The sequence below is a fragment of the Canis lupus genome, chromosome 20, assembly GCF_011100685.1.
Source record: "Canis lupus familiaris isolate Mischka breed German Shepherd chromosome 20, alternate assembly UU_Cfam_GSD_1.0, whole genome shotgun sequence".
Taxonomy (NCBI): Eukaryota; Metazoa; Chordata; class Mammalia; order Carnivora; family Canidae; genus Canis; species Canis lupus.
In genome coordinates, this window is record NC_049241.1 from 54,556,601 (window position 1) to 54,569,622 (window position 13,022).

At 51.8% G+C, this 13,022-nt stretch overlaps 1 protein-coding gene across 10 annotated transcripts in view; it reads left to right on the top strand.

The window, feature by feature from the left end:
* The window catches only part of RANBP3 (RAN binding protein 3), a 53,980-nt gene that overhangs the window by 37,603 nt on the left and 3,355 nt on the right, over positions 1 to 13,022 (top strand). For 7 of the 10 annotated variants that reach the window (XM_038567614.1, XM_038567619.1, XM_038567612.1 and 4 more), the window contains 9 exons: positions 2,872 to 2,937; positions 3,670 to 3,762; positions 4,955 to 5,058; positions 6,209 to 6,328; positions 8,237 to 8,340; positions 9,536 to 9,614; positions 10,759 to 10,861; positions 11,404 to 11,528; positions 12,818 to 12,938. In XM_038567614.1, the coding sequence (XP_038423542.1) occupies positions 2,872 to 2,937; positions 3,670 to 3,762; positions 4,955 to 5,058; positions 6,209 to 6,328; positions 8,237 to 8,340; positions 9,536 to 9,614; positions 10,759 to 10,861; positions 11,404 to 11,528; positions 12,818 to 12,938 (915 nt within the window). The remainder of the gene's footprint in view (positions 1 to 2,871; positions 2,938 to 3,669; positions 3,763 to 4,954; positions 5,059 to 6,208; positions 6,329 to 8,236; positions 8,341 to 9,535; positions 9,615 to 10,758; positions 10,862 to 11,403; positions 11,529 to 12,817; positions 12,939 to 13,022) is intronic. The other 3 variants (XM_038567613.1, XM_038567615.1, XM_038567620.1) reach the window with 1 other exon arrangement.

The window sequence follows — 13,022 nt, forward strand, 5'->3', positions numbered from 1 at the left end:
CAAGAGGCTCCAGGCTAATCACCGTCTCTCACAAGGGTCCTTAGTGGAGACCAGTCTCTAGAAACAAGATCTGTGTGCTCAGCAGGCTCACCGCCATTGGACTGTCCCTGCACTTGGGCCCCCTCGATGCCCAGAAATGGGGACACACACACTCAAACCCATGTGCATACACATGTGTACACATACTTCTTTGTCCATATCTATCTGCATGTGCAGGTGACCCTGGGTTCACACGTGTACTTCATATCCAGCACCAACCGGGTTCATCTGAGCCTCCCTGCTTCATATTTCTACCTTTCTTTTTGACAGAAACCTGGCTCTCTTTGTCCACGGTGCATGTCCCCAGCACAACTTTTGCCCCTGCCCAGCCCCTGCCAAGCTGTCTCCTCTTAGAGTCTTTTCGTCTTCCGGCATACACCAAGTTGAAGTTGAGCATTGCTTCCCGCAGAGGAAGGGCAAGGCATAAAGTACCATCAAAGGAGCCTGCTTCCTCTAGACAGGATTAGGAGGAGAGAGAGATTTGCTTCAGAGGGAGCAACCTCTTAACCTCAGTGAGCTCGCAACAGGGCACACATATGCCCTCAAGAAGACACTGGTATAGTCACTCATGCACCCCGGTGATCCTGTCATGTGTGCTAGGGCTCTGGCCTTCAGCAACACCCTTTAATTGTACGCTGACCATGTTGCAGGAAAAGTGAGTTTTTTGAGGCCATGAAAAGAGAGCATGTCTATTTTGGTGAAGATGGGGCCTGCGGGCAGGCCTTGGCTTGGCTGTCCTGTGAGCACACCTCCCTGCTGCCTTGGCTCCTTCGTCCCTAGTTGCCGTGACAGATGTGGCATGCCCTATCTGTCTTGTCTGTCGTCCATTCACTGCAGCATTCAGTGTGACTTCTTGTGCATCTGTGGGGTGGACCAGGTGCCAGGCCCAATTCCAGCAGATGCTCAGTGACAGTGATTGTCCAGGCCTCCACCCCCACTGGTCAGCCTAAGCTGGCTACAAGAGTCAAGCACTGCTGCTAGCATTGCTCTGCACAGAGCAGAGAGGTGGAAAGTGATCAGTAGCCACAATGTAAGCATTATAAAGCCAGCTATAAAGCTTTTTAAAAATTAGTTCAATTGTGAGTTTCATCTCAATTTTTTTTTTAATGTTTGTAAATTGCCAGTCATCTTCTGAATAGTCCTGAGCTTTGGAAATGTGATTCAGTATTTTTCTCCTAAAGAGAAACATCTGGCAGCATGTCTTCCCCTGCATCTGTGGTGTCTGATTCTCCTGAGTGTGGTTTTTATGACCTCTCTCTTATGGGAGAGACCCCAGCTCACTAACACAGGCTCTTGGGAGCCTAGTGGACTCAATTCCTTCATACTAACTAGCAGCGAGAGTTTTTGTAATCCCATTTTTGCCCAAGGAGAGCAGTTTGGCTCACCAGCATGCAGACAACAGGAAGGAGGCTTTCCTCCTTTGTTGAGAATTCTGCATTGACTTTGTTTTATGCCTCAGAGTTTGGCCTGAAGGCATTTGTGTTGTTTCATTGTACCATTGGTTGGTTTTTAGGTATCCACAGAATTGTGCAGCCATCACCATAATTAATTTTAGATCATTCCATCACCCCAAAGAGAAGCCCCGTCCCCATGAGCAGTCACCTCCCACCCCCTCCCCAGACCCTGGCAACCAAGAATCTACTTTCTGTCTCCATGGATTCACCTGTTGTGGATGTTTCATATAAATAGAATCCCATATTATGTGATTTTCTAAGATCTCTTCCCATTTGTTTGTTTTTCCTCCAACGATGTTTTGTAGTTTTGTCTGTTAAATTTATTCCCAAGTTTTATTCTCTTTGGTGCTATTATAAATGGAACTGTTTCCTTCATTTTTGGATTATTCATTGCTAGTGTATAGATACACACAATTGATTTTTGTGTATTGATCTTGTTCCCTGCACCCTGACAAAGGTTTTTTCAAATGAGTTGGACCTTTCGCACAAAAGCGAGGTTGCCTCTGGTGGCCCAGAATGCTGCCGTCCTTGTGCTGCCCCAGGAACAGACCTGACATGTTGGAATCACAGGGCTTAATATGCTGATCCTTCCTGTCAAGGCAGATTAGACAGTCCCCACTACCCACCCCTTATGAGATAGGCCAAGTCACCAGCACATACAGATGAAGGGATTTGTGTGGACCAGTGGCCCAGCAAAAAGCAGGTTTTGACCCATCACCCTGCTTCCTTCCCCTTCCTTGTCCTGGGCCTTCCAGTGCTCTCGGAAAGGAATGAAGTGAATCTCTCCAGGCACATCTGGAAAGAGAGCAAGCCTGCTGCTGTCTGCCACCTTTGATCTTTCACCACAGAAAACGTGTCTCATTTCCCAGACATCTGCTTGTAGTACAGAGAGGCTTCTCCTAACTACAGATAAATACATCCTCTGACAAGACAAATCCTCTAAGAAAGGGAGACGGGTCCTGGGGACCTTTATTAGGTGGCTCCCTGACATTCTCCAGGGCCTTTGAGGCCGTCACAGCTCTTGGCAAGTTACTGAGTGAGGTAGCCCAGGGATGGACCAGCTTTACACTCACTGTCACTTTTGTCTCACACCTTCGATACCACCTGGTCTTTAATTGTCAGCACCTGGCCTGAAGCCAGCACTTCCCACAACCCCTTGCTTCTTCCTCGTCCAAGCTGCCTTATGACCTTGGTGGTTGAACCAGGCTTCTGCATTTGTGTTTTAACTTGGAAACATGTCCCTGGTTCTCCAGGCTTGTGGCCACTGAGGTCCAGACCACAGTCTTTCCCTTCCCTTGACCCTCTCAGCTTTGCTGTTGGCCCCATCTCTACACCCCCTAGGCAGGCCTGCTTTTTATCTTTTGTCTTCTGCTTGTAGAGGAAAAGAGCAGTGGATTCCGGTTGAAGCCACCAACATTGATCCACGGCCAGGCACCTAGTGCAGGTAGGTAGCCACCTATAAGAAGGAAAGTGGAAGGGCTTTCTCTACACCTCTCTGTGTAGCATCTGTTTGCACAACTGCCTAAGGCAACCCAGCCTGCATGCTCCAGGCTCAGCCTGCTGTCTAGGTCATTGCAGTTAACCTGGCATATGAGCACTAAAAAGTCACTTTAAGGAGCCTATCAGACCAAGAAGATTGTCCTACCTGAGGGGGGTGGGGATGGTGAGGGAGCAGACTCGGCTCAGTGTGGGGCTCTATGCCCAGCACAGGCTCAGTTGATCCAGGCTGTGTCTCCAGAGTATCCCAGCCCCAGGAAGCCACAGAGTAAGCCTGATTAGCAGAGTGGCCACGATCCAGTGGCATGCCGCTGGGGAGCAGAGCCTGGCAGTGGTGCAGAGTTGGAAGCATTCTCTCATGCTTCTTGCCCAATTTGTGTTTGGCAGACAGATTTTCTCAGCATGGCACTTTGAAAAGCAGGTGCAAAGGGTATTTTTATTTGAGCCCAAGCAGAGTCTTAAACTCTGGGGGGCTGCCTATGGCTCTCCCTTCACCATCTGTGCTTGATCCTTGAGCCCAGTACTTGAGGATAGCTGTCCCTTGGTCCGTTCCCCCCCCCCCCCCCCTTGGCATTACTGTACTCACTCAATTTCTGTAAAGCCCCTGAGAGCCAGTACAGGGCTGTGTGTTTCTACCCATGAGGTCTGAAGGCCCAGGCAAGCAGATCTCTCTTCTCAGGTCTACCAAGCCAGAAGCCCAAGGAACAACAGCGGAGTGTGCTTCGCCCGGCAGTGTTACAAGCCCCACAGCCAAAGGCACTCTCACAGACCGGTAAGAATCTGCCCTGGCATCCAGGCTCACTCAGCAGGGTGTAGAGTGATCCTGAAGTTGGCCTGGGACAGCTGTTTCTTGACACAGGTGACTTTGGCCCTATCTGCTGAATGCACTCAGAAATAGCTGTGGGAACAATCCTGTAAATTCGTGGTGAGGGACGCCTGGGTGGCTCAGTGGTTAATCATCTGCCTTTGGCTCAGAGCGTGATCCTGGTCCTGGGATCAAGTCCCACATCAGGCTCCCTGCGAGGAGCCTGCTCTTCCCTCTACCTGTGTCTCTGCCCCTCTCTCTGTATCTCTCTATGAATGAATAAATAAAATCTTTTTTTAAAAAAAAGTAAAATAAAAAAATAAATAAATCCCTGGTGAGCCCAGGGAAGACGGTATGGTCCCACCGTCTCCCTGTGGCACCAGGCCAAGGTGACCACTAGGTAAGTCCTGCTTTCTGCGCATACTGGCTTCACAAAAGCTGGCTCCTCTCAAGTGTCTCTGGTTCAGCCCAGCATATTTGTAGGCAAAACTTGGCCCTGTGTGTCTGAGAGATTTGAAGGGTCATTTTAGTTATGTGCAAATCATCTGATTTTCCACCATAAGACCTAAATCTTAACCCATATTTCCATGATCTCCACACAGGGCATGGTGTTCAGTTGACCTTTTAGTTTCTTAATGAGCTTTTCTTGTCTTTCTCTTGGCCTCTCCCTGTAATTCAAAAATTCATCAGAAGCAATCCAACATCCCACATGGGGGAAATAGTTAATATTTCTGAAGAGTTTCAACAGGAAAGCTTTTTATAAGCGAGGCTAACCAATCAGCCAAATTTAAAGCTGCACACATCATGTGATCTCAGCTATTTATAGGGAAAAGTGCATAGAATAAAGATGTTATGAGTAAAACGTTTTATAAAACTCATAATCATTCCTTCAATATATATTACTTTTCTCTTTTATCTTCACAGTATCATTTCTGAGTACACTAAAATTCATACAGTTCTTTGTGGAGTAAGCAATAAGATATTCTCACCTCTGTGAGGTTTTAGTTCTGAGGTTGGGTTTTTCAATGTAAGAATGTAATTTTCAGTAGGGACATTAGATCGTTTTCTTTAAAGAGGAGAAATTACACTGTTGGTCTAAATGGTGGAAGGGAGCACTTGAGGTTTCACACACACACACCCCATCTTCTTGTCCCTGCAGTCCCAAGCAGCGGCACCAACGGAGTCAGTATCCCAGCAGACTGCACGGGGGCCATGACAGCAACATCACCTGACAACCCTGCACGGAGAAGTCCCTCTGACGAGGTGCGAGCACTTGAGGTGTTTCTGTGCTGGGCAGGGAGCACCTGAAACTTCTCGGAGCTTTACTGAGTGTGTAGACAAGTTACCTGCTCAGAGCAGTGCCTGGGTAGGCCTGTGTTAAGGCTTTCTGTATTTGCTCAGTGGTGTGCATGTGCAACTGCAGCTGATGTCCATAGTTGCTAGAATGCCAAGGATGGTCTGTCCGCAGTTCCAGAGTTCTGTCTGGGTTCCAGAGGCCAGACCCAGCACCTCCCTGTACAAGTGGCCAGCTGGCCTCTGGGCCTGGCCTCTGGGGGGGCGGGGGTCCTTGGAGCCACAGGAATGGCTTTCATTGATGAGATAGTGTGCCCTTTTACATGGAAAGCTGTCTCCCCTCCCTGTTTCCACACCTGAACAACACGGGGGTTCGCATAGGTGGGCCCATTCTAGCTGAAGAAATCAGCTCAGAACATTGATTGATTGATTGATTGATTGATTGATTGATAGGCAGACACAGCAAAGTCTGGGGTTCTGGGTTTCTATAGGCCAAGAGCATGTGTTTTCTAGTGGTATTGCCCGGCAACTGAAAAATGAGGAGCATGTACCAAAGAGCCTGCATTTGCGGGTGGCAGAGGTGAATCTGAAATGCAAGTTGCAGCACCACACCAAGGCTTCCATTCACAAAGCCAGATTGCATGTGTGTGTTTATTTCGACTGGGCTGTTTTGGCAGCTGAGCTGCTGCCTGAGTTCTGGCCCCTCCACCTCCCCCACACACCCCCCATAGTTGCTGGAGAGCAAATGGTGAAATCGATCGTCTACAATTCATTTTTAAAACATCCCTGAGCAACCCCCGCTCCTTCAGACCACAATTAGCAGAATTAAAATTAGGAGCCATCTTTGCAACCTGCTGCTGCTTGGAGACTTGGATAGCTAGGGCGGCTAGCGCAGCAGGGCTGTGAGCTGGAGGGAGTCTGGGAAGCTGCCTGGCCCGCCCACCTCCGGCGTCCCCGGGGAGTCAAGGACAGGCCACACCCGGGCGGCAGCAGCCCCCCGGGGACCTGAGCCAGAGGAGACCCCTTGAGCAGACGGAACTGCGAGAGATGGCCCACCTTGCTTCTTGGGGCTAACCTGTCACTTCTTTTCAGTTGTTGTCTTGTTTTTGTTTCAAACTAGGAGAAAGAGCCCCAGAAAAATGAGTCTAGCGATACTTGTGAGGAGGAGAACTGTGAGAAAAGAGAGCAAGTTGCGCAGCAGGCGTTTGTGTTCGGGCAGAACCTGAGGGACCGAGTCAAGGTGTGTGGATCAGAGGCCCGGATGGGTGCTCGCACTCCGGGGTCGGTCTCTTCTGCCTCCTCCAGTTCAACCACAGGACCTCCGCTTCTCCCTTCAGGGGGCGGGAGGTGGAGGTGGCATAGCCGCAGGCTTGTCCCTGACTGCTGGCATGGCCTCCCTGCTGCACTGCTCAGCTCCCGGCGTGCTCCCTGGAGGCCTCCCTTGTTCTCCCAGTCGCCGGGGATGGGACGAAACCGAGCGTGCCTCTCCTTGGAAACCAACATTTTCGTAGCAAAGGGGACAGCACCATCCGATGCTTTCGACGTCACTGGAGAGCTTGTCATTGCCTAACTTGGGAGCTGCTCTGTCTTGGCACAAAGCAACGTTTAGACAAGGTTCATTGTCAGCTGTTGGAGGGCTGGGTATCCTAGGGTACCAGGCAGCATCCCTGGCCCTCCCCCTCCGGGTGCCAGGAGTATGCCCCCACCCCCTGACGCGGCAACCCAAAGTGTCCCCTCATGAGGCTGAGCATTCCCTTTGGGACCAAGTCACCCCTAATTGAGAATCATTACCTTATTTTTTTTAAGGTAGGGCAGATAGAAAAATAACTATTCTGTCCCATACTAAGCAATAGCATCTGTCCCCTCCTGGCTGCCCCCAAGGCCTATTGGTCTAGTCTGGGGACTTTGAGTCAGGGGTAGAGAGCATCTGGCAGGGGCTCTGGGCTCGGGACCCTGTGTGCTGTCACTCTGAGAAGCCAGAATTAGGCAACACTACCTTTCCAGCCACCAGGATAGAGTGTCCCTCTGTGCCGTTTCCAGCAGCTCATCTGGCAGGAGTTCCTTTAGAAGCCTGAGAGACAACATGAGTGGCTGTGTCTGGGGACGTTTGTGGTTGTCACGGCTAGGGTGTAGGTACCACTGCCATCCAGTGGGTGGGAGCAGGGGATGCTGCCCAATACCCCACGGTGTCCAGGGCGGCTTCCCCACAGAGAAAGATCCAGCCCCAATGTCAGTGATGCTGAGAAGGAGAAATCCTGAAATAAAGGAATAAAAAAGTCTCTCCAGCACGTAGAAAACATCAGGTTGTGCCATCTGCCTTCTCCTTTGGTGTTCGCTGTCCAACAGAAACACAAATCCCTAGGGATGAAAAGTAAGCATTGCTGTTGCGTGACTTTAGCCAAAGTAATGAGTCCCTTGGAGGCTGCTCACTCCAGGGAGGAGGAAGCCGGAGAAGGAAGGGCCTTGAGATCCACCTATGCTAGGGGGCAGGGGCCTGGCCTAAACCGCCAGGTCAAGTCTGTTCCTAGAGTCCAGGGGGATGGCTGCCTTGAAATTGGGGCTGAGGCCCTGTCTTACGGAGGCTCAGGGCTCACGTGATCTGTAGTATCACAGTTACATGCCAGCTTCTCAATGGGGGCGATTTCTTGGCACCCTGAACCCCTGCTTTCTCACTCAGTAGGTCGAGGTTGATAATACCTCTCAGGGTTCCTGGGAGTATCACATTCGATGATAGATTCAACAGAGCTGGCACAGCAGTTAGCAAGCATTAAAAAAAAGCCCTCAAGAAACGATGTTTTTATTATATTTATAATAAACCCCTTAAAATGCCAGATTTGGAAGCATTCTGTGGCCTCTCATTACAAGCATTGGTGAAAAGGGGAACAAGATGTCAATTGAGGGATTTATTTTTTTAAACAAGGTAGAAAAAGTTCCCTGATGCCTTACAAACTCTTTTTCTATCTTAACCATTAAAAGCAGAAATGGCAAAGTTGATTACAGCGCGTGCCCCCCCCCCGGTGTACGCACGTGCACATGCACACACACACACGAGCTGTGCCATAGGCCCTGGGGTATGCAGACAGGCTGAGCTGTTGAGGTCCCGAACAGGCGTTGTCTGGGCAGTAAGTGTCGCCTCTCTGTTTCCCAGTTAACAAATGAGAACACTGAAGTAGCTGACATGGAGAATGCCGGACATCCCAGTTCAGAAACGCCAACTGCGACCAACTATTTCCTTCAGTATATCAGCTCCAGGTGTGTGTCTTGGGCCGGGTGGCCAGCCTCAGAGTGGCCCAGGTCATCCCCTAGCCTGGGGCCCAGGGTGAGGAGGCAGCACCTGGACCAGGAACCTGGTCCTTCTGGAGGGCAGGATGGAGGTGGGAGTGGGGGAAGCAGATTTCACCAGAATCCTGGATCTCCTCCCCCGCCCAATCCCCTGGCTCCCTCCCTTATTCCCATTCTGGGCACAGCTGTGAAGGGGCCAGGATGGTGTGTTTCAACAGACAAGGCAGGACCCAAGTTCTCCTTGGCCCTTGGAGTGACCTCTGTCACCTGGATCTCATGCTCAGAGCAGAACCCAGTGGACCAATGGCTGCTTGGCTGCCTCCTGTTACCTGCCAGGTTCCGGCCTATGGGGACCCCTTACCCTGGATTTGGGTTCGCTGGTGGTTAACACTGCTGGTGGTGGTGCTCACTAGTGGCCTGGGTGCCCCATGGATATTTCAGAGAAAAAGGAGACAAGCCAGCAGAGTAGATAGAGAACATGGGCGTGGACTTCAGAGAGACCTGGCATGAATGGTGGTGACCTCACACTTGGCTTCCTAGACCCTGATTAGCAAAGTGCATTGGATATTGTTTTAAAGACATTTTTTGTACTGCAGCATTTCCCAGATTGGGATGTGCTTACACCCGTGACATCTTAAACTAGATGAAATGTGATGGTGACAGCAGCTCCGAGGTCATCCAGTGTCCTCTGCCAGCAGCCCAGGGGCAGGAGGTGTCCTTTCCTTTGTGCAGCCCAGGGGGACTAGTGGGTTCCTTCAGGGAAGTAGGTGGCGCCTGGTCTGACCTCTGCGATCAGCCTCTCTGAAGCGGTATCTTCATGCACCCCGAAGGGGACATCCGCCTCAAGGAGGTTGGGGATGATGAGGTGACTGTCAGGCGTGTCCCATAGTGCCCACATGCAGTGGACCCTTGGAAGTGGGAGCTGAGAGTCTGTGTTCCCTGGTCAGCACAGCCTGGCTCAGAGGCTTGTGAGCACCTAACCCCAGTGTGCTGGCCCATCCCCTGGAGGGGAGGCTGAGGGGCGCCAACACTGTGCTTTCTGCACCAAGGGTTTGGCCCTTAACCCACTCTGGCCGTGCACATGCATGTGCAACACATGCAAGTGTGTACACCTGTCTGCCCCCCTCCATTGGGTGCCCACACCCACAGCATGCCTTCTCTTCAGTTTAGACAACTCGACCAATAGTGCCGACACTGCCAGCAACAAATTCGTGTTTGGCCAGAACATGAGCGAGCGCGTGCTGGTGAGTGGCCCCTCTGGGGACTGTTTGTCCTGGGGCCCCAGGGTGAGGGACATGTGAATATGGCTGCCACCTTGTCTCCTATAAAGTGAAGATGCTTCTAGTTACAAGAGAAAGAAGACCCAACTCAGACTTGGGGGCAGGGTCGTTGCATTGGGAAGCTCTCCAGGAGCTGGTGTTCAGGCTTCCTGCCTTCTCTGCCAGCTGGCTTAGCTTCATCCTGGGATAGGCTTCCCCTTAAGTCTGGGGCCATGCTTCCTCCTGGCTGAGGCCAGCTGCAATGACAGTCCTCAGACCAGAGTCCTTAGCCATGTGCTTCTGAGCCACCTCTGAGCCGAGGGAGTTCAGCTTCACACCCCCCACCCCACCCCCATCCCTGACTGTGAGGCTGCAGCATGGAGGGGGCTTTGGGGAAGGGGCCTTGGAGGGGCCCCTGCAGTGTCCCAGGTGTCTGCTGGGCACACCATGGCCAGGGCACTTGGATACCCTTATGCTGTCTCCCCATCCAAGAAAGCCTGGCCAGCCTGGGATGGGGTTATTATTTACCTGCTTCCTTATTTTGTTCCTTTTCTTTCCTTATCCAATGCATGTGAGGCCACTCTGTCCATTGTGAGTGTGGCTAAGGAGCTGTTTTCTCCCACTTAACATTTCCATCTTTGTGTTACATTAAGGAGCCTCCTGCTGCTTTCCTTAAGCATCAATACTATTATTTTCCTGTTACAACAAAATGGTCCAAGAGCTGCCTCACACAGAGATAAACAGCTGGTGGCATACACCTCCCTGAGATGTCAGGGGAGTCCCTACTTAGGGACTTGGAGGGCAGTTCGCCTAGAGGGTAGAAGGGTGGATCTGGGAGGGCCGAGCTGCCTGTATCAGAAGGGTACTTTTCTGGTTTTACCACCAAATGATGCTCAGGAACGTTGTGTGGAAACAAGGCCGCAGGCTAGAACCCACCCCCTGGGGAGGGGTTGTCTAGGCTCCTCTGCCCAGTCTGGGTGGGTCCCCAAAGCTGTGAAGAAAAAGCTCTCTGGGAGTCCTTGCTGAGAGGAGAGCTGCCATCCCAGCAGAGGGGCTTCCTGTTCCACAGCGGCTGGCCCACGAGCACCCAAGCATGCTCTCCTCCCCATGTGCTTCCATCTCCCTGCAGAGCCCGCCCAAATTAAATGAAGTCAGTTCAGATGCCACCAGGGAAAATGCAGCTGCTGAGTCCGGGTCTGAGTCCTCGTCCCAGGAGGCCACCCCTGAGAAAGGTATGCTGCAGTCCCACTGACTTGTGGGAAGGGTACCAAGCGACAGGGTCATTATCCATCCATACCCCTGCCCGGGAGGGCTCCAGCTCTCTACAAGCATTAGTAGCCACACATGAACCAGACACTGGGGCATTGTTGAAAAGCCATGGGTGCTGGTTTTCAGCAAGCAGAGAGGGGACGTGTTCATCCTAAAGGAGCAAGGCCTTGGCGCTTCAGGATGACTCTGGGGATAGGATTATTGAGGAGGGTGTCCCCCTCTTGCCCTGAGGTTGGGAAGGGGAGTTTCTCTTCAGTGTTCTGTGTGAAGAATCTCACTGTTCCCCTGTCCTCTACTAAATGAGTGGCAGTGGGAAATCTGGAGCCATGCTGGCATCTAGCTCGCAGATGGTCTCCCTACAGATCCAGGGCCAGATTGCTGTATTTCTGGGGTCCGCTCCAGGTCCCAGGAGCCGGCACCCTTGAGGCAGAGCCAGCCCTTTTCTGTCTCCTGTGAGGTATACACACACGCACACCCCAACAAATAAATAGTCAATGTTGTTTAGCTAATAACATTTCAGAGTCCCTGGCCGAGTCGGCAGCTGCCTACACCAAGGCAACAGCACGGAAGTGTTTGTTGGAAAAAGTGGAAGTCATCACCGGGGAGGAGGCGGAGAGCAACGTGTTACAGGTGAGACAGGCCTGGAGGGAGGGCATCTGGCCTTTAGGTGGTGGTATGAGAGGCCATCCTCCGTAGCCCCCGGCTTCTCCATGCATCTGAGGGGTTGGACCCCCCTGTCGGCCCCACACAGTGGACCTCCCTGGGCAGTGCCCCACTCCCTGGGACCTCATTGGCGGAGCTTCTGAGAGCTTAGTGTGAGCACTAAGGAACTTCTGGTCCTGCTTTGTTTTTGAGCAGAGGGATCTGTTTTGAGGCATTCTCGATAGTTCGGGGCATTACAGAGACTGTCGTAACAAAGACCCAGGATGAATGGCTGTGATTGTTTTGGCACACTCTCACCCTGAGTTGTTTTATTAGGGAACCAGGATCACAGATGCAGCTCAAACTTGTCCCGCCTTTCCTCTGCATCCCGGGGCAACATGAACACTTTCAGGGCACTTAATTCATCTGCTTTTCATTGTTGTGCGCATGCACCTTTAAAGTGTACAAGTCAGTGGTTTTTAGCGTATTCACAGATTTATGCAACTGCCACCACTGTCAAAATAGAACAGTTTTGTCCACAAAACAGAAACTGCCCATCAGCAGTCACCCCTCATGCCCTCCCCAGCGGCCCCCACGAGCCCCCTTCCCATCCATGGATGAGCCTGTCCTGGACGTGTCACACACGTGGACTCACACACCGTGTGGCCCTCTGTGTCTGGTTCCCTCCCTGAGTGTCATGGGCTCAGGGTCCGTTCCCGGGGCAGTGCCGAGTGACGTGTGTAGAGAGACTTTTAGGTTTCCACCTTTTAGCTATTATGAATCTTGGTACGGTGACATGTGCAGGCTCTTGTATGCAGATACCTGTCATTTCTCTTGAGTAGATCTCTAGGAGCAGAGTGTCTGGCCCATTTGGTAACTCCACGTGTAATGTGGGGAGCACATTTCTGTAGCAGCTGTGCAGTGTTTCATTCCTGCCAGCCATGTGTGAGCTTCTGATTGCTCTACCACCTACCCGGTGACTGCTATTACCTGGCTTTTGATGCCTTCTAGCAAGTGCAGCGTGGTATCTCCTTATGGCTTTTATCTTCATTTCCTTGCTGATTCTTTCTGCCCCTCTGACAGTGTAAAATTCATCTTAGCCGGAGAGCAGGACACAAAACTGGCCAAGGGCCAAATGTACCCCCCAGGCCATAGTTGGCTACCCCCTACCTTGTAGTTCACTCAGGGTAGAGGGGGGAGGGTCCCAGGAGTTTGTCCACACCAGCATCCACCCAGCCAGGGCCTCAGCTCACCCAGAGGGATGCCTTGTGTTCCAGATCCAGTGTAAGCTGTTTGTGTTTGACAAGGCCTCGCAGTCATGGGTGGAGAGAGGCCGGGGGCTGCTCAGGCTCAACGACATGGCATCGACTGATGACGGGACGCTCCAGTCCCGACTAGGTGAGCTGCAGTGTGGTCTCTGTGGAGGGTTCCAGGATGGCACAGAGCTCCCAAGGCCCAGGAGGGCAGGATCCCCACACAGGT